The following is an 18334-nucleotide window of genomic DNA, read 5'->3' on the forward strand; positions in this document are numbered from 1 at the left end:
TCGTACCTGTCATTTTTTTAAGGCACATGTTTAAGAGTCTACAAAACACAACAGAAAACAATACAGGCTTGAACTTTGAAGAGGATAAAGATGGTCATGTTATACCCTTGGGAGCTTCCTCAAAGAACAAAAGACTCGTAGTTACAATTTAAACAAGAGAAATAGAAGAACAATAACTTAAAAGTGTTTGTAACACTTGTAACAAATTTAAAAAGAAAACCTTACTGGATGATGCTCAACACTTTAAACTGTATAAAATCTTGGTTTATGTCACAGGGAAAATGAACAGAACTCATGTTGATAGAAAAATATAACTGAAATTGTAGGCAGTACCTCCGTAAAACAGTTTTCCCACCCTAACACTTCTAAGTGGTCTTTTTTTAAAATCACAAGTAATGTAAGGTTCACATTGTTCAAACTGAAATCAGTATTCACACTACTGTATTACCATGTGGCAGACAGGCAATGCGATATCCAAATCAATCAATAAAACAAAAAGAAATTGAAGCACATAATTTGCATCACAATCCAATAACACTTCAAAACTCTGTAAGTAAGTTGCTCCACAACAGAAAAAATTACTCCTTTACTGAGTGACAGATTTGGTGCCTTGTCTTCAATACATTTTTTTTTTTCCTCAGAAAAAAGTTGTGCAACATGCATCTACTATAACTTAGGCACTAGTATGTTTAATGGAAGACCAATGGGACAATTATACTAAGGGACAAGCCAATGAGACAAAAAGAATACTTGATTATGAGAGAAAAAAAAACAGAGGGTGAATGTTTTTTTTTTACAATACTATGAATAGTTAGAATGGTGGTTACCATAATCTTGAGGCACATATCATTCATTGTGTATTTTTTTTTCATTTAAATATACACCCACACACAAGACATCATCAATGATGAAAGGATTTTGAATGCGTAGAATACTCTATAATAACTTGGGTCTCAGGTTTTAAACTGAAGTGGAACTATTCCAGATAGTATCTTGCCTTTTTTTATGCTCAGTGTCAAAAGTGTAACGTTGGTCACTCAACTTGTCAGTCAGCTAATTACTTTAAAAATACTAATAAAAAACACAAATAAAAATACCAAAAAACAACCAGATAATTAAAGCTACTCCAACCTTAGTGCATAACAGGAACTAAAATACCAAAACTTAAAAGATGTGAAGTCAGTTATGTAATTTTTAATCTAATACAAGAAATCAGTGAATAGGTAAATAAACTCAGACTATTTTTCGATAAGTGGTGGTGTTTAGGTTGGGATGGAGGTCTAGTGACAATTCTAAAGACATTGAAGGGGGTCTAATCACAATTCTAATGACATACAGTATTACATTATCTTAAAAAGTCTTGTCTTTTGTGAGCATTTGGCACAACAGGTTAGCTTATTATTTACCAAGTCAGTTCAAAATCATGCATGTGAAAATGCATTTTCCACTTGCATCATAGCCTAGACTTTACTCTGTTGGTTGGGATTTGGAGGAACATAGCCATACAAAAATATAGATGCTATTACTAATGCTGCTCCAAGGGCAAATTGGAAAGTGAGATTGAACTCAAAGAGATAAATTGAAGCAATGCAAGATATGATTATAGCAAGAGATGTGGCAAAGCCCTTAAGAATATTATCAGCATACTTCACAACCATCGCAACCAGGAGACCACCTCCAGCCTGTAATACTACAAGATACCACACAAATCCATCATATCCAAAGAACAGCCCTTTTGATGTGACCACTTCCCAATCAGACAATAAACAAGTACACAATCCAAATGGAAGTGACAAAAAGCTCAGCTGAACATTTCGCATCCACACTGAAATATCAGACCCTGCAAGAAGAAAAACAACAAGTTATAAAAAAACATAATAAATATTAAAAAACACAACAGTTTAAAAAAAAAAATTACCTTTTAAAATTTTTTCAAAATAAATTCCTGCAAATCCAGAAAGGAGACAAGCACATAATGCAGCAGAAAAGCCAATGATTCGGTTTTGCTCAGGGCCGCCGACTACAACCTTGGCTGGAGCAGTGTTTGCGAGTTGAACCAGGACCACCCCAGAAACCAATGTTACGAGAGATATCCACTGGGTTTTTAACAGAGAACGTCTCAACATAGTGACAGCAAACATAGCTGTAGTTAGAATTTTCAATTGATAAGTGACCTAAAAGATGATGAAGAGAAACAACATTTAAGTCCCATCCCACTGGAACACAATGGTAAGCCACAGTAATTTTGGAATGAAGTATCATCAATACCTGATAAGTTGCAGCATCCAAATGTGATGCAGACACATACAGGAGGTTGTTCTGTACGATGTACAATAATGATGGAACACACACTTTGAGTGTGTCTATGGGCTGCTTGATGACAGTATTGTGCACTGCTGACACAGCTCTCTGAATACTGCCCTCTTCTTTCCAAACAATAGCCAGGCATGTGATCAACTTTGTGAATTCTGACATCAGAACAGCTGTAAAACAAGATGAATATAAAATGTCTTACTTATGAGCAGCAAAGACATGCCAAAAAATTAAACTCTTTATCTATCAAAACGAGTACCTGAGGAGGACAAAAACATATCTCCTGGTCTTGTGCGTGCATACCGCATACTCAAACCGAGTATCGCGTTCTGAAGTGTCAAAGTCACGAGGCTGACATATTTAAGTACTGCAAGAAAAATTTCAAACAACATTAGTCATAACTCAAATGAATAGTTTTGTTATCAATGGACGATAAAACAATACTGACAGAATTAAATCTATGACACATACCTGGTGGCGATTGCCCTGGATGAGACTTCATTTTAGGAGTGATTTTGACAGCGGGAGGAAAAGAATTGAGCTGTCAATGCAGAAAGTAAAATGATACAAACAACTCAGAAATTCTTAGACTGATGAAGATGGCACAAATGAGGCATGATCAGACAACGGGACAGTCAATGGATCCTTGTTAGAGACCACTATGGAATTTAAGGAGCTCTACCGGTTCAGAATCATTGAGAAAAGAAAAACCTTGTTAATGATAGAGGAAATTACATTGGGTGACCACTATCCCAGGGTCATATAACCCTCATTCACAGTTTTCAAACCGGCCCAGACACGGCCCGTAACCTCAAGATGAAGAAACGCCACAACTACAGAAGAGAGACACACTCAATGTCGTACGAAGGGGAGGCCCCGAATTAAGCTCTGTATACTTTAAACTGCGATAGAGTCTGCAAACTCCACGTAAACAAACAGTGCCAGGCAGGCAGAGCATCGACCTGTCAAGTCGGAGCAAGCGTGAAGATGCTCAGCCCATGAGATTTACGAAAATAGCACAGCTGTACTATGGAGAGAAACTTACGTTGCGGTTCAAAAGATTAACTATTGCTTCACTATGATAAAAGCAATTTAAAACGAAATCGCCGTCCCCGGCATGTCTGTCACCTCAAGTACCTTTGTCGTCCGAACAGGGACATTATGACAAATTTGTGCTGAAGGCATGATGTGTTCCGCTTTTGTTTTCATAGTGCGTTCCACCCGTTGTTGAAAAAACAAAACACAGGGCGCCATAGTTTGATTGACAGCACCAAATGTTCAAAGCAAAAGCAAAAAAAATTAAAAAATAAGAAAAATAGGAAAAAAATGTATTTTGAATTGCTGCTGTTAGTTTCACGATTCGTAGTTTCTTAAAGTAAAATAATCAAGAGTTTCATAATATCACGTGGATAACTACATGCAGACATCTGACAACTCCTGCGCTCAAGTCTTTTTAATTAAAAGGAGAAAAATAACAATTTTTTTTTAAGATTGATCAACCAAGCAGGCTAGAAATTTATCAAAATGCCTAAAGCATCAAAGGTGACAAATATTGGGGAGCATTATGGAAAACGGGACATGGAGAGAATTGGAATATTTGCTGAGACTGGCTGGTTGCATGGAGTGCCCTATGTGTCACCACACGGTTGTAAGTTGCTTTATTATAATTGATACTTAAGTTTTTTGTTACAATGCTTGCTGCAAAAAAAGTCTCTGTTTTAGATGAATTCCGTAAAGGAGGAACAAAAGGACGACAGATGATACCCGGAGGCAGCAAGACAAAAGTAGGACTACAAGACTGCTACTTTGATAAAGGACCTTACAAAAGAATATTTGAAAGCGAAGCATATTCAAGTGCAGTGAGGGAAAACTACCTTGCCTCGTAAGTCCTCTTCTAACTTAGATAATGCATTCTCGTGCACTTCACATATAAATATTTTTAATTTACCTCATAATGCTTCACTTTGAAGGATGGCGTCATCCAAGAGGAACGTTTCAAGTGCCCCTTTCATCGCTGGTGCATGTGGAAAAAAGCATAGCACACCAGGGGACTTCTATGGAACCTTTGCTGGTCGAATAAAAGGTATATGGTCTCACTTTTGAGGTATCTAAGTTATGTCTTGTTTCATTAATGAAGTGTTATGTTACATTATAAAGCCATGAGTCGACAAGAAAAGGCTCGCCCACCCCACAAATCTGAGCCACCCAATGTTAAGACAAATCCTGGGAAAAAAGGCACTTACGGATATGTAGACATCACTTTCAGTAGATTTCCCAAGCATATGTGAGTTTGTACTATAACAGAAAAAAAAAATCATCCATCTATTCTAAAATTGTATTTTTATTAAAAAAAAAAAAAAATCGGCAACACAGGTCAGAACCGTACCAGTCACGGTTTGGTATGGCAGCTGCCAGTAGAAAATTAATGCTTGATGGTCCCCTCATCTCAACAATGTACCCAAAGCCCTGCTTTGATATGAACCCCTGGCATGTTATCAATGCTGCATCTACTTATGTGCATCGATCTGAAAGCAAGCCGTCTTATAAAGGGGCAGTGTGGGTGCCACCTTCTCAACCCAAAATGGTGAGCATCACACTATTGCATGTTGGTAGAAACATGTTTGTGCCTCATAAGTTAATAACTCTGTCAGCATTCTCCATATTATTTATTTGCTGTTTCAGCAAGGAAACAACCATGATGGCTGCTTCAGCAAATTTCCTCCACACAAGCCAGAAAAATACATTGACTACTTTCGAATTATGCGAGGGCCCCGGGAACCCAAAGTGTTCTACCCTCAGATACAACAGAAAAGTATGTACACCAAATCAGTTATGAACTCCAATGTAGATTTCAGGGTCAATGCAAAAAACTGGCGTACATTTCAACCGGTAACATACAAGTTCAACAGCCTGACAGATAAATGAATGTTGTGGAAAGGAAAGAATTGCAATGAAACTCAAAGTATAACATATAAATGTATTTCATACAAAAATGGAAGAATTAGCTAAAGTGAATTATGTTAGGAGCACCTCTCAAGTCCCTACACCACTACAGTCAGAGATAATTGTGAAAGAAGCCATGCAATGGTATGTAAAAAAAAATGTAAACACATCTTAAATTAAAATTTGGTACATGCAAACCATTTGATACACATAACACCACAAGGCTAAGTTATCAATTTCACAACAGAAAAGTTAGTTCTGTACTGCACTGCTCAGGGAAGGACTCTCAGGGATAGCTGGAACTGCTCTTGCAGACATATGTGACATAATTCTTTCTAATTTTTTTCTTCCATTGAGATCGAAAGCACCATCATGTTAACAACCGATAGCAATTCAAAGAAAAACGACTCCAAAATGGAAACATGGCAACATTTTAATGGCCAGAATTATCATAATAATAACAAACAATCGAAACAGAACATAACATTTAAAAGTTAAATTAAAGCTATGAACTACAGAAACAAATTTGACTTGTGTCAATATTTAAGTGTTAAATTAAGACTTGTAGTATGTACCTTCTAACAATGAGCTAAAACATCAGCAGCAACATGGCATATGTTGTATCACAAAATATTTCTGTTTAAATTTGGTCCATAAAACTACCTCAAATATAGACATCTAAATCATAACAACTGGTATAATAATTAACCAACACAATAAATCATAAGAACACATTTGGAAAATAAATACATGTATGATGGTAAGTCAAGCAATTCATGTAAGGAAAGAATCAAATTTCATAGTGAATTAAATATACACTGTAATGATCTGCATTTAAGCCCTCTCTCTGCCCTTATTAAAACCCCCATGTATGTATAGAAAAAAAAAACACCCTACAAATGAGATATTGAACTTGCCAATTTTGAAGCTCAATTGTTGAAAAGAAAATGACGACACAGCAGCTTACTTAAATTCAGGCCATTACGGCATTTAGGGCTCTCAAAATTTAAAACTTAAAAATCTACATTGGTTGACACATTAACAGGGAATGTATCGGAGAATTTTAAAGAAGAACCAAAACAGGGTTACTGAGCACTGAGTTTTAAGAATATTCAGTCTGACTATGGTGGACTCCGTCTGCAGAAGAAAAATGAAGAGCCGCATTTACATTCATTAACTCCATCGTGTTCTGCATAAGGTACAGCGGCAGTTCTACGAGATGTTAGTTTAGTTTGCTGTAAGGTTCCTCAAATTAAAAAAGAAATTATTCTGCTGTTTGGGGTGCATAGTGGTGAAATGAATACTTAAATTGAGAAGTTTGTTCCTTTGCAGCCCAAAAATATGCTTCATTTTGACAAATTTTGCTGTGGGCCATCACAAAAAGCAGTGACTAGAAGTTTAGTGGGAGTAGAAACCCTCTCAATCGCTTTGAATTCAGTAATAATATAACAGGTCTGAAAAGGCGTTTTCACGAACAGCACAAGGTATAACTACCATAACTATCCTCTCGACACATTGTAAGTGCACAGTAAATTGGTATGAATATGCACTGAACAGACACTGGACAGTTGTGGCACGTTGCGACCCAGACCTGAAATCCGCTGACACACAATATGGGTCTGGCCAGGTGCAAATAAATAATGTCAAGTCAAGGAAAACATCTCACACACGACCAGTGTAGTGGTTGTCTCATGAGTGGGCGAGGTGCGCCTCGCCCTGGAGGCGGCCGATGACGTGCTTGACCCAGCCCTTGGAGGTGGGGCCCGAGGGGCACGCGCCGCCAGGGCAAGCCCCGGGGCAGGAGGCCCCCTCCATCACTGTGGAGGCCGCCGAGTACTGCGAGCCGCTGTCGCACTGGTCATCCTGGTCCGGGACGGCCAAGGGTGCGGCCGGGGTCGAGGCGGCGGGGAGAACTGGACTAGGCAAGGCCACCTCAGAGAGGCGGCTAACTAGCGAGGTCATGGGGATGCTGGCCAGGTCTCCCGTGCCGAGAGAGGGCCTCAAGTGCTTCTTGGGTTTGGATGGCACGGGCGGAGGAACTTTGCTTCGCGGCTGCTGCCGCACCGAGTTCGTTGCGGAGGTCGGGGTCGCGGCCAGGGCGGTGGCCGTTTCTCCCGCGAGCGAGGCCGAGGGCGAGTCACTGGACTGCTCCTGCTGCGGAGGCGGTGGCGGCGGGTAGCGAGGCGGCGCCGACGAGTCGTCGCTCTCCTCCAGGGAGCAGTCGTCGTGGTCCGTGAACACGGCGCTGTCCCGGAACACGTCCGTGGACTCCAGCACAGACTCCATGGCCTCGAACGAGCGCTCGTAGAAGCTGTCCGCGGAGCAGTCGCTGCCGGCGGCGTCCTCCGCCGAGGACGACGACGTGGTCGCGGGCGGCTCTGCGGCGTCCTGGGCGTCGGCGAGGGCGTCCGGCACGGCGAGCGGAGCGGCAGGCACCGGCAGCCCCAGCCCCGTCAGCCCCATGGGCCTGTGCGGCGCCGCGTCCACGCTGCCACCGAAGCCCGACGTCTTGTCGCCGTCGCTGGAGGACGCCGACGTGGACGCAGTCAAGTTGGACGACGACGCGGCGGACGCGGCCGACGCCACGGAGAGCACCGAGTCGGGGCGGACGCCCAGCAGCGCGGCGACCTTCTTGGAGGGGCGCACGTGCTGGAACTGGAACAGCAGCCGGGGGTTGGCGTAGTCCGACTCGGCCGTCAGCGACGCGATGCGCGCCCCCAGCCCCGAGCTGCCCTGCGCGTACGTGGTGGTCGTCGTGGAGGCCGTGCCCGCGGCGGCGGTCCCAACCGACGTCGCCGACGTGGCCGCCGCGACACTGGCGCCGTCCTGTTCGTCGCCGATGAGGTTCCGGATGCGCCGGCGAAGCGTCTTGCTGTACTGCTTGACCACGACGGCGGCCACGCGGCGCCGCTCTCGCTGCAGCACGCGCTCGCCCTCCCAGTCGATGGAGGCCGTCTCGGAGCCCGCCGGCGTGGGGGTGGCGCCGCCCCTCAGCCCCGCGGCCAGCTTGGCCAGCACGTGGCGTAGCGAGATGCCGGGCAGCGTGGGCCGGTAGATCTTGTACTCGGGGTGCACGTTGAGCTCGTGCAGGCTGGCGTTGGGGGTGGCCGTGTACTCCGTCATGCTGTCGTCCTCCGTGGTGTCGCCGCCCTGGCCGTGCAGGCCGTGGTGCCGCTCGAAGCGCTCCATGTCCTCCATGCTGAGCCGCGACGGCAGCCTGGAGGGCTTGTCCGACGCGATGGTGAAGGGCCGGTCGGGGCACGAGCGGCCGCTGCGCAGGATGCAGGCGCGCAGCGTCTCCTTGCTGCGGCCCGGCAGCGCCTCGCCCTCGGGCCCCACCTGGAAGCTGCGCGGCAGCGAGCCCGCCTTGTGGCTGCTGGCCAGGGCCATGGCCGTCTCCAGGTGCGGGCCCTGCTGCTTGAGCCACACGGCGGGCGTGATGGGCTGGCACGAGCCGCCGCTGAGGCCGCCGCTGAGGCCGCCGCTCACGGCGCACGGCGTGTCCACGTAGAAGTGCGAGTTGCTCTGCTGGCTGTGCTGGCTGTGCTGGCTGTGCTGGCTCTGCTGCGACGTGAAGGACGCGGCGCGGCGCACACTGGTGCCGAAGGAGCCGAAGGACGTGGCCTTGCCGCCCAGGCGCTGCGACCGGCGCAGCCGCTCCCACAGGCTCTGCAGGCTGTCCTGCCGCGTCACCCCCAGCGGGGCCACCCCCCGCGGGGCCGCCCCCAGCGCGCCGTCCTTGGCGGCGACGCGCTTTAACCTGGCCCTGGGCCGGGGCGGCGCGGTGGGCGGCGGCGAGTCCTCGTCGTCCTGCTTGTTGTCCAGGCGGCTGCACGGCCGGGACTGGTCGTCGTCGTCGTCCTCGTCCTTGGGGTCGGCGCGGCACACCAGCGTCACGTAGTCGTCCTCGTCGTTGGAGCACTCCACCAGGTGGCTGCGGCGGTGCGCGCTGTGGTGCACCGTGGCCAGCGCCGACAGCGTCTCGTAGATGGACTCCTCCTCCTCCTCGCCCAGGTCGTCGTCCTCGGCGTCGTCGTCGGTCGTCTCCCCGGCCTTGGAGCTCGGCGCGGTGATCCGGTGCCGGAGGCTGATCTGCCGCTGCTGCTTCTTGAGGATCCGCTGGAACTCGCGGTTCTGCATCAGCAGCTGGCTCACGATCTGCTCGATCGTCTCGGACGGCTGCGAGGACGGTGTCGACGTCGGCGACGACAGTGGGGTGGACGCCGTCAGCGGCGAAGCCGGTCGCGATCCTTGGGAGGCGGCGGGCGTTTGGGTGGCGGTAGGAACTTGGTCGTCGTCTAGGTCGTCTTCAGCCAGCCTCGCGGTGGCTGTGGTGGTGCTGGTGGCAGCGGGCGGCGGGCTGGGCGTCGGCGTGGGGACGTCTTCGACGCGGTCCTGGAGATCAATGGTGATTGGCCGTTTGTTGGCGTTGGCGACGCCGTTGGAGGCGCCCAGGTAGCCCACCGGCTCCGACTTCCTCCGCCAGCTGGCGAAGCGATCCTGCAGACCAACCAACGCATCAGTCCAACTCTCAAATTCAACGGATGTGACGTCATATTAGTTCAGAATATGAATTTTGTCGACTCGTCAATCGGAGACCACCGGCTCGCTACTCACCCTCGTGCGGTCCGCTAAGCTTAGTAGTGAGTCTTCTCTCTCTCCCTCTCGGCTGCTGCTCGAGCCTCGCCGTCCCCGCCTCGTAGCAGACTGCAAAAAGAGAAAAACGGCACTCAGCGTCTAGCTCAGCATGGCTCAGAGGACCGATTCCGAGATTCGTTATCCTGGCTCTGTCTCTCTTGCACTCATGGGACGTCCCGTACAGGTGCGAGAGAGGCAGGGCGACGAAAACGACTCTCGGAATCAGTCTGCAGCCACGAGTCTCCAGTATTCTCGCCGTTCCGCTTCTGCTGCGGGTCAAACGCGGCGACGCGGCCCGCCGAAACCATACTAATAATGAAGTGCGGCTAGCCACTGGCAAGAGCGGCCAGGGCACAGTGGGCCAGAAGACCGGTGGAGGCGGCCAATACTCTAGACGCGTTTTGAGCTCCAGAGTCGCTAAACAGGACTCAAACCGAGCGTGTGACCCCACCAATGGATTCCTCGTTCGGAGAGCAATCCATTGGTGGGGTCACACGTTCGGTTCGAGTCCCATTTAGCGACTCTGGAGCTCAAAACGCGTCTAGGGTTTTGGCCGCCTCCACCGGTCTTCTGGCCCACTGTGCAGGGCCTCGGCCAGGGCAGCCAGGCAAGGAGCACCAACCTCGGCGATGGTGTCTGCATCGGACTTGCGGTTGCGGCGTAGGCGATATCGCAGCCCCGTCTCAGACTTGCGCCTCTCTCTCTCCTGCTTTCGCCTCTCCAGGTACTCCGGGGCCGAGTGCTGCCTCCTGGGGGTCACTTTGTCGGCCAGGGCGGCATCTGCGGCAAATAACAGCGTGTAAATGACTTTTCGAGTTGACTACCGCACTCGCAGGACAGGAAAAAAAACCCTCAGTGGGAATTAAAAGACACATTTTGCACTTAAGTTTTTTCGGATGTTTATGGGATAGAGTTCCTCTGGCTACACCGTTGAAACAATTCTCCGATGAGTACGAAGGTACCTCCGTAAAAAATGTTGCCGAAGGAATTTTCGTGAATTCACGAAGATTCTTTGTAAAATCACAAAGATTCTTCTCAACTTTTTAAAGATTTCTTGTTAAGCTACGATGAATCTTCGTCGTGACTTTATGAAGGAACCTTCGGCAATTTTCATCCCAAGGGATACTTTTGCTAACGCCTGAGGGCTGACCCACTGTAAAATTTTGTGTACAACGATGTAAATGTGCAAGATTTCTGGCGTTTTTGCCACACATTTTGCCTACTTACAGGCGTTTTGGCCACCTGAATGTGGAATGTGGTCAAATTTTGTACAATGAATGTGGGAAGCTGTCCCCCCCCCCTTCGTGCCTTCATTATTTCTTACAGTGTAACGAACTTACCGTCCGCCCGGTTCTGCCCCAGCTCCATGACTAGTTGGCGCGCGTGCGACGGAATGACGGCGTGGTAGTTCTCCAGGATGACCCTCTTGAGCTGCATGCTCCACTCCCGCTTCTGCTCCAGCGTCCGCGCCTGCAAGCAAAAGCATCGTTGCGTCCGTCGTCCTCTGAGGCGATATGCCGGTAAGCGGCAGAGGCGGATCCAGAGGTTAGGCCGCACTGTAAATGTCTAACGGTGAAAGGCTGCACCAACGTATTATGGTGGAGATTTTCTCCATATTACCAACGAAATTCATCAAAATATCTAAAAGGCACAGTGAGTTCGCCATGTAATGTTATGAAGACAGCTGCACCACCATATGGAACATTTTCGCCATAATGTGGAGAATCTTCACTGTACAACATTTACAGTGCGGCGGCAGTGCTCTGAGGAGACCCTTCTTGCAGGCATCCAAACTGTACTTTCGTCTCTGTCCCTCTCGCACTCCAGGCGCACCTCTCCCGTAGGGTAGCAAGAGAGACGGAGCGACGAAGCGCTGGTCGGAAACGGTCCGCTGAACATTTCTCTCCTCTGCTCTCTACCGCATCGCTTTGAGGTCGGAACCTTGTACCCGCGCGAGAACAGGCTTTTGACTGTGTGTGCGTGTGCGCGCGCGTGTGTGTGTGTTACACGAATTTTTTACGACTACGCGGAATCGTACAGGAACACGCTCGTCATTGATTTCATTCCGGTCCGTAATGTGGTCGGCCAGTGCGGGGCGTGGCGGCCCGGCTGCGCCGTGGCAACGCCCAGTCGCTTCCTGGCTCCCCGGCCGGGCTGCCCGCACAGTGGGCCAGAAGACCGGTGGAGGCGGCCAAAACTCTAGACGCGTTTTGAGCTGCAGAGTCGCTAAATGGGACTCGTACCGAACGTGTGACCCCACCACTGGATTGCTCTCCGACCGAGGAATCCATTGGTGGGGTCACACGTTCGGTTCGAGTCCCATTTCGCGACTCTGGAGCTCAAAACGCGTCTAGAGTTTTGGCCGCCTCCACTTGCCTTCTGGCCCACTGTGGCCCGCTCCGCGCGGCGCGGTGCGATGCGCACTCGCTCGGAAACAGAGTGACAAAATGGCTTTCAATATACTAGGACCAGGACCAGGGGGGCGGACTGTTGGCACGGGAAAATACCGGAAGGCAGCCAAGGGGGAAACGGGACGAAATGCGGTGGGCTGACCATGCAACGGCAGACCGATCCCGAGAGTCGTTTGCGTCGCTCTGTCTCACTCGCACACACGGAGCGTCCCGTACAGGCGCGAGAGAGACAGAGCGACGAAAACGACTCTCGGGATCCGTGTGCAGGTATGGCGCCGTTTCCTCTTTTTCCCGGTTCCGCCGCGATTCGTTTATAGTGAGTACGGCCCGGCCAGTGATATCATAACCGCAATAAACGCTTTATTGGGTAGGCAAGCGGGGCACTGCATTGCCGGGGCGCTGCCACGGGCGGCGTGGCACACTGCACAGTGGGCCAGAAGACAAGTGGAGGCGGCCAAAACTCCAGACGCGTTTTGAGCTCCAGAGTCGCTAAATGGGACTCGAACCGAACGTGTGACTCCACCAATAGATTCCTCGTTCGGAGAGCAATCCATTGGTGGGGTCACACGTTCGGTTTGAGTCCTGCTTGGCGACTCTGGAGCTCAAAACGCGTCTGGAGTTTTGGCCGCCTCCACCGGTCTTCTGGCCCACTGTGCACTGCCTTTCGGACTGCCGTTACAGTCCGGGCGGGAAGTGCGTACAAGTGGACAAGTGCACTCATGGGGCGTCCCGTGCAGGCGCGAGAGAGACGGAGCGACGACAACGACTCTCTACGTAACCTTACCTGCAGGGTGTACTGCATGCGCGGATTGTCGAACGGGATCACGTGGAAGCTCAGCGGCTCCCCGGGGACGCTCTCGATCAGCATCAGGTTCGAGCACTGCAGCACAAGCAAGGTTAGAGACACGCCGGGTCAAGGTGGTTCCACTGGTGAAGCAGAGGCATAAAAACTACGCCCTTTCAGGACACCCCTGGAACGCACAGTGGGCCAGAAGACCGGTGGCGGCGGTCAAAATTCCACACGGTTTTTGAGCTCCAGAGTCGCTGAATGGGACTCGAACCGAACGTGTGACCCCACCAATGGATTGCATGATCTCCAAACGAGGAATCCATTGGTGGGGTCACACGTTCGGTTCAAGTCCTAGCGACTCTGGAGCTCAAAACGCGTCTAGAGTTTTGGCCGCTTGCGCCGGTCTTCTGTGGAACTGTGTGAACCATTTTATTTCCCTGTGATGCCATGAGGTCGTAGTTTTTGGCCCGTCCCGTTTATTTTTTGTAAAAAAATGACGGAGGGACGGGCATATAGTATGATGCATGCTGTGCGTCCGTTCGTTCGTTCGTCCGTCCGTCCGAGGACTTCCCGGGGTCCGATCTTGACCAAATTTGGTATGCAGCCTCCTTGGGTGACCCTAAGAACCGCCCGGTGGCAGCAAATCCGATCCGAGCCCCGGGGGCGCTGCTGCAGGTGCATCATGGTCTACATGGGGTCGAGGAGGATTTCGGCAACGGATACAGCTAACAGGGCATGTAGGGGTATTTTTGGAATCGGGGCGACGAGACAAAACCAATGGTGCCAGTTTCAAGCGAATCGAAGAAGTTTGGACCCGGGTTCAAATCCCAGTGGGGTATATTTTGAACATTCTTTTTATTCGAGTTTTTGCATTGTTTCTTATGTTTTTGAGGGCGCTGATGACGGAAGTAACATCCATTTTGACCCCAGACTCAGGTTCAAACCCGTCAGGGCTAAACAAAGGCGAAATTCAAACATTTGTTAATGTACGGGACGGGCCAAAGTTGCCGATGTATATCGCTACTTTTCCTGTTATTATGCCTTTGTTTTGCCAGTGCAGCACAATTCCGATTCGGACCAACCATGATGTGCGCCTTGAAGCCCAGGATGGCCTCCTCCTTCTTCTTGGTGATGAGCAGCATCTTGTCGAACAGGAACACGTGGCGCAGGGCCTTGGCGCCAGCCATCCTGAACGTGCCCTCGGCGCACAGCTCGCCGAACGTGGTCAGGTCCTCGCCCTGCGAAGCAGCGCCAAGCGGCGCGCGGTCAGAACCATAAACAATCACCATGCTGACCATGGCCACTGGGCCACTTGCATTTTCATTTAATATTTGTCATTAAATTATAATTACATTCGTTCATTCTCATGTGCTGAAAAATATAATGGACTTTTAATTTTAGCTCCTATAGATCGACAAGTACACTCCTATAGGAGTGTACAAGTACATAGGAGTGTACTTGTCGATCTCGTGTGTTTGTTAGTACACTCCTAGAGTGTAGTGTGGCTGCCTCCTTGAACCACGCCCTCGGGCTTGATGCGGCAGACAGCCCCACAGTGTACTTGTCGAACTAGTGTACTTGTTTGTACACTCCCAGAGTGTAAGGTGGCTGCCTCCTCGAACCACGCCCTCGGGTCTGATGCGGCAGACAGCCCCACAGTGGGCCAGAAGACCGGTGGAGGAGACCTTAACTCGAGACGCGTTTTGAGCTCCACAGTCGCTAACTGGGACTCGAACCGAACGTGTGACCCCACCAATGGACTCCTCGTCCAGAGAGCAATATCCATCGGTCGGGTCACAAGCTCGGTTCGAGTTCATTTTAGCGACTCTGGAGCTCAAAACGCGTCTCGAATTTTGGTCGCCTCCACTGGTCCTTCCGGCCTACTGTGTGGCAGTGCCTTTGCCTGTCCTCACCTCCCAGCCGTAGAGCAGGCTCTGGATCTCCTGCACGCGCACGGCGTGCTCGTGGCGGCGCTTCATGTCGTTGATGTGGTGCGCGATGGCCGTCATGGTGGACAGCGCGTCCACGATGTCGCCGTAGCCGTCGCGGCCCTGCCGGTCGCACGACGAGTGCTTCACGATGTTCTGCAGCAGCAGGTGGTACTTGAGGATGCGCTGCACGGGCTTGAGCAGGTACGACCCCAGCGGCAGCGTGTGCTGCAGCGCCGCCTGCCGCTCGCGGAACAGCCGCACCGTGCCCTCGCGGCGCATCAGCTCCGTCAGCACGCCCACCGTCCTGCGGGACCACAAGCACTCATCTGTCGAAACAATTCCTTACTTCAGTACACTGTCGCAGAAAGTTACGGGGAAATCTGTCAACAACTTATGATAAATGTTCCTTACGCACAGTGAAAATTTGTTGTCACTTTATGACAAAAACGTGGATGATATTTTCGTCACAAATTATGATGATACTTTCATCAAAGCTCCTATACTTATTGCATGGGCGTGACAACTATGTCATCAATTATTTTGAAGACATCGTTGTAAGGAAAATTAGCCTTGAAATTGTCATCAAGTGATGACTCAAATTTTCTCAGTGCGCACACATTACACCTTGTGTACAATATCGTAGGAGACATCATGTCGCTAAGTACTTCAGCTTACGTCACGTTAGGAAGTTGGAAGGTCCTGCTCTCAGGGCCTCAAACACCAAAACCGCCTCGAAACCTTGAAACCTGAACGGGCCCAAAGGTTTCCACCCCGGTTGTCACCGTGCGTCGTGCAGTCTTAGCCAAGTTGGTCACACTGTTAGCGCAACGCCCCCCCCCCCCCCCCCGCAAGTAGTGCCCCAGGCTCTGATTTCATGCCCAGAGATCGCGTGTCGGCTCCTGCCCCGGGTCCATGGCCTGGGTCCATGGCCTGGGTCCATGGCCTGGGTCCATGGCCTGGGTCCATGGCCTGGGTCCATGGCCTGGGTCCATGGCCTGGGTCCATGGCCTGGGTCTCTGTCCACTCCGGTGCCGCACAGTCCAGTGCCCGCTGCAGATGGCGGCCCAAGCCCCGGGCTTTGTCTGCACTGGTGGAGGAGAGCACCAGCAGACTGACTCCGAGAGCCCTTTCCGTCGAGACAGCGACGCAAACGTCGAAAATGTGATACAAAGAATTTTGTGAAAACACAAAAGCAGTTTTTACCTTACAAAGAGAATCCAAATCGTAGTAGAAACAAATTTAGTTCGGAGTTGTGATTGCACAAATTTCTTCGTACACGCTGCTGCCAACTGCACTGCGAGAAGCTTGTAGTGTAGTCGGACGCACCCTACAGTGTGTCCCCTCATTACATTGAATGGGGGCAGCGCGGGGCAGCGAGCGTCCACAGAGGCCGCTGTGTTCCATTCGGTCATACGGCCTCACAAAGGCGACCACGTCGGACTGGTCGGACCACCGCCCCGCGTGCCGCCAGCAGACTGATTCCGAGAGTCGATTTCGTCGTTCTGCCTCTCTCGCACCTAAGGGGACGCCCCGTGAGTGCGAGAGGGACGTAGCGACGAAAACGACTCTCAGTCTGCAGTGTGCCGCGAGCGTACCGCCAGCGTACCGGCCGCGTACGCCCCGCGGCGCACAGTGGGCCAGAAGACCGGTGGAGGCGGCCAAAACTCTCGACGCGTTTTGAGCTCCAGAGTCGCTAAACAGGCCTTGGACCGAGCGTGTGACCCCATCAATGGATTCCTCGTTCGGAGAGCAATCCATTGGTGGGGTCACACGTTCCGTTCGAGTCCCATTTAGCGACTCTGGAGCTCAAAACGCGTCCGGGATTTTGACAGCCTCCACCGTTCTTCTGGCCCACTGTGCGGCGTGTCGCTGCGGCGACTGCCCATACACGAGTGGCTTCCCCTCCCCCTCCTGGGTCCGTACCTGGGGTAGTTGGTGCAGTACTCGGTGTAGACGGAGAAGCCGGCGTTGTTGCGCACGAAGCAGCGCGCCACCTGCACGGGGTCCAGGTCGCACTGCTCCAGCTGCCGCAGGAACTGCGCGTTGAAGTGGTACACGTCCTGGATGTTGCCGAACAGCGCGTCCAGCTGCGCCGCGCCCAGCGCGCAGTCCGGCCGGCAGCGCCACACCGTCAGGTAGCCCTGCAGGAGCAGAGTGCACGATCAGAAACACTACATCCTCACTCTGAAAACATTGGCCAGCCCGCCGCACAGGCGTGCGTGGCGGGACTGCCTACCCAACAGGCGGCAGGCCGGGCGGAATCCCTGCGCCCGCTTGTGCAGGACATCTTTATGAGTGCAGGCTCGATGCCCCTATCCTCTGGCCGTCTGCGCGGCGTGGCGGGGCGTGGCGGGGAGTGGCGGGGCGGGGCGGGGCGGGGCGGGGCGTGGCGGGGTGTGGCGGGGAGTGGCGGGGCGGGGCGGGGCGGGGCGGGGCGGGGCGGGGCGGGGCGGGGCGTCCCACGCGGACCAACAGCCCAGCCGGCCAGCCAGTCCAGGGTCCCTGCCGATATATAAGGCACTGGGTCATACTGCAGCGGGCCCGGCTGCTGGCTCGGCCACCTGGGCGTTGATGGCATGTTGGCGCGGCGTCGGCGGCCGTGCTCCCGAATCCGCTCCGACCATCGGGACACGGGTCGGTGCAGCGACCGAACTACGCGACGCGCAGTGTGCCAGAAGACCCGGGAGGGTTTTGAGCTGCTCGAGAGTGGCTAAACAGGCCTCGAACTGGACGTGTAACCCCACCAATGGGTTCCTCGTTTGGAGAGCAATCAATTGAAGGGGTCACACGAACGCTTAAAAACGCGTCAAGAGTAAAAGCCGCCGGTGCCGGCGCGAGGCGAGAACGCATTGTCCCGCGTGCGGGACGCGTCGCGACGCGTCGCTATGCGCGGCCATGCGGGGAATGCGATTGTCAGATTGTCACAGAGCGTCCATCATCATTAGTCGAGTGCACGTCGTCGAGGCGATGCAGTGCAGTGACAATCACACGCGCCAAAACCGCGCCAGTGGACTGACTCCGAGAGTTGGTCTTCGTCTCTCTCGCACTCATGGGACTTCCCGTATAGAGGCGGGAGAGACAGAGCGACGAAAACGACTCTCGGAATCAGTCGGCTGAGTGGCCATTGGCCCTGGAGTCTCGCACCCACGCCGCGTGGGACTCACGGCCACACATGGCGCTGTGCAGTGCAGGCCCAGCACAGTGGGCCAGAAGACCGGTGGAGGCGGTCAAAACTCCAGACGCGTTTTGAGCACCAGAGTCGCTAAACAGGAGCCAAACCGAACGTGTGACCCCACGTATGGACTCCT

The 18334-nt window shown here is 51.6% G+C and overlaps 3 protein-coding genes across 9 annotated transcripts in view; 1 reads left to right on the forward strand and 2 right to left on the reverse strand.

The window, feature by feature from the left end:
* Nucleotides 1–785: 785 nt before the first annotated feature.
* Nucleotides 786–3496, reverse strand: LOC117639365 (UDP-galactose translocator). Of its 2 annotated transcripts, none has more exons than XM_034374950.1 (6): nt 3359–3496; nt 2785–2854; nt 2573–2680; nt 2269–2483; nt 1919–2174; nt 786–1840 (listed from the first exon to the last, which is right to left on the reverse strand). In XM_034374950.1, exons 2-6 carry the CDS (start codon nt 2813–2815, stop codon nt 1461–1463), a joined length of 990 nt encoding a protein of 329 aa, XP_034230841.1. In that variant the 5' UTR covers nt 2816–2854; nt 3359–3496; the 3' UTR covers nt 786–1460. The 2 variants fall into 2 exon arrangements, with proteins under 2 accessions (XP_034230841.1, XP_034230842.1); XM_034374951.1 differs by lacking the exon at nt 3359–3496 and adding an exon at nt 3049–3172.
* Nucleotides 3497–3644: 148 nt separating this feature from the next.
* On the forward strand, nt 3645–14314 carry LOC117639367 (UPF0602 protein C4orf47 homolog). 2 transcript variants are annotated; one of them, XM_034374953.1, is made up of 7 exons: nt 3645–3961; nt 4036–4195; nt 4284–4396; nt 4471–4597; nt 4687–4897; nt 4996–5125; nt 14151–14314. In XM_034374953.1, the coding sequence occupies exons 1-7, from the start codon at nt 3838–3840 to the stop codon at nt 14180–14182; spliced, it is 897 nt and encodes a 298-aa protein (XP_034230844.1). In that variant the 5' UTR covers nt 3645–3837; the 3' UTR covers nt 14183–14314. The 2 variants fall into 2 exon arrangements, with proteins under 2 accessions (XP_034230844.1, XP_034230843.1); XM_034374952.1 differs by lacking the exon at nt 14151–14314 and having other exon boundaries at nt 4996–5268.
* Nucleotides 5277–18334, reverse strand: part of LOC117639357 — a 192267-nt gene continuing 179209 nt past the window's right edge. For all 5 annotated transcript variants that reach the window (XM_034374938.1, XM_034374939.1, XM_034374937.1 and 2 more), the window contains 8 exons: nt 16950–17167; nt 15009–15330; nt 14178–14333; nt 13090–13185; nt 11235–11364; nt 10517–10674; nt 9874–9963; nt 5277–9756 (listed from right to left, as the gene is read on the reverse strand). In XM_034374938.1, the coding sequence (XP_034230829.1) occupies nt 6946–9756; nt 9874–9963; nt 10517–10674; nt 11235–11364; nt 13090–13185; nt 14178–14333; nt 15009–15330; nt 16950–17167 (3981 nt within the window). In that variant the 3' untranslated portion in view covers nt 5277–6945. The remainder of the gene's footprint in view (nt 9757–9873; nt 9964–10516; nt 10675–11234; nt 11365–13089; nt 13186–14177; nt 14334–15008; nt 15331–16949; nt 17168–18334) is intronic.

Source organism: Thrips palmi, unplaced genomic scaffold (genome assembly GCF_012932325.1).
Source record: "Thrips palmi isolate BJ-2018 unplaced genomic scaffold, TpBJ-2018v1 HiC_scaffold_11, whole genome shotgun sequence".
In the NCBI taxonomy this organism is placed as follows: Eukaryota; Metazoa; Arthropoda; class Insecta; order Thysanoptera; family Thripidae; genus Thrips; species Thrips palmi.

What these genes read in the sequence shown, in the direction of transcription:
- LOC117639365 (XM_034374950.1), bottom strand. Translation starts at nt 2,815, where the DNA reads ATGAAGTCTCATCCAGGGCAATCGCCACCAG. An exon ending in TCCAGGGCAATCGCCACCAG is followed by an intron (nt 2,681 to 2,784) that starts GTATGTGTCATA and finishes TTTTTCTTGCAG; the next exon opens with TACTTAAATATGTCAGCCTC. An exon ending in TATGTTTTTGTCCTCCTCAG is followed by an intron (nt 2,484 to 2,572) that starts GTACTCGTTTTG and finishes CTTGTTTTACAG; the next exon opens with CTGTTCTGATGTCAGAATTC.
- LOC117639367 (XM_034374952.1), top strand. Translation starts at nt 3,838, where the DNA reads ATGCCTAAAGCATCAAAGGTGACAAATATTGGGGAGCATTATGGAAAA. An exon ending in CTATGTGTCACCACACGGTT is followed by an intron (nt 3,962 to 4,035) that starts GTAAGTTGCTTT and finishes TCTCTGTTTTAG; the next exon opens with ATGAATTCCGTAAAGGAGGA. An exon ending in AGTAGATTTCCCAAGCATAT is followed by an intron (nt 4,598 to 4,686) that starts GTGAGTTTGTAC and finishes TCGGCAACACAG; the next exon opens with GTCAGAACCGTACCAGTCAC.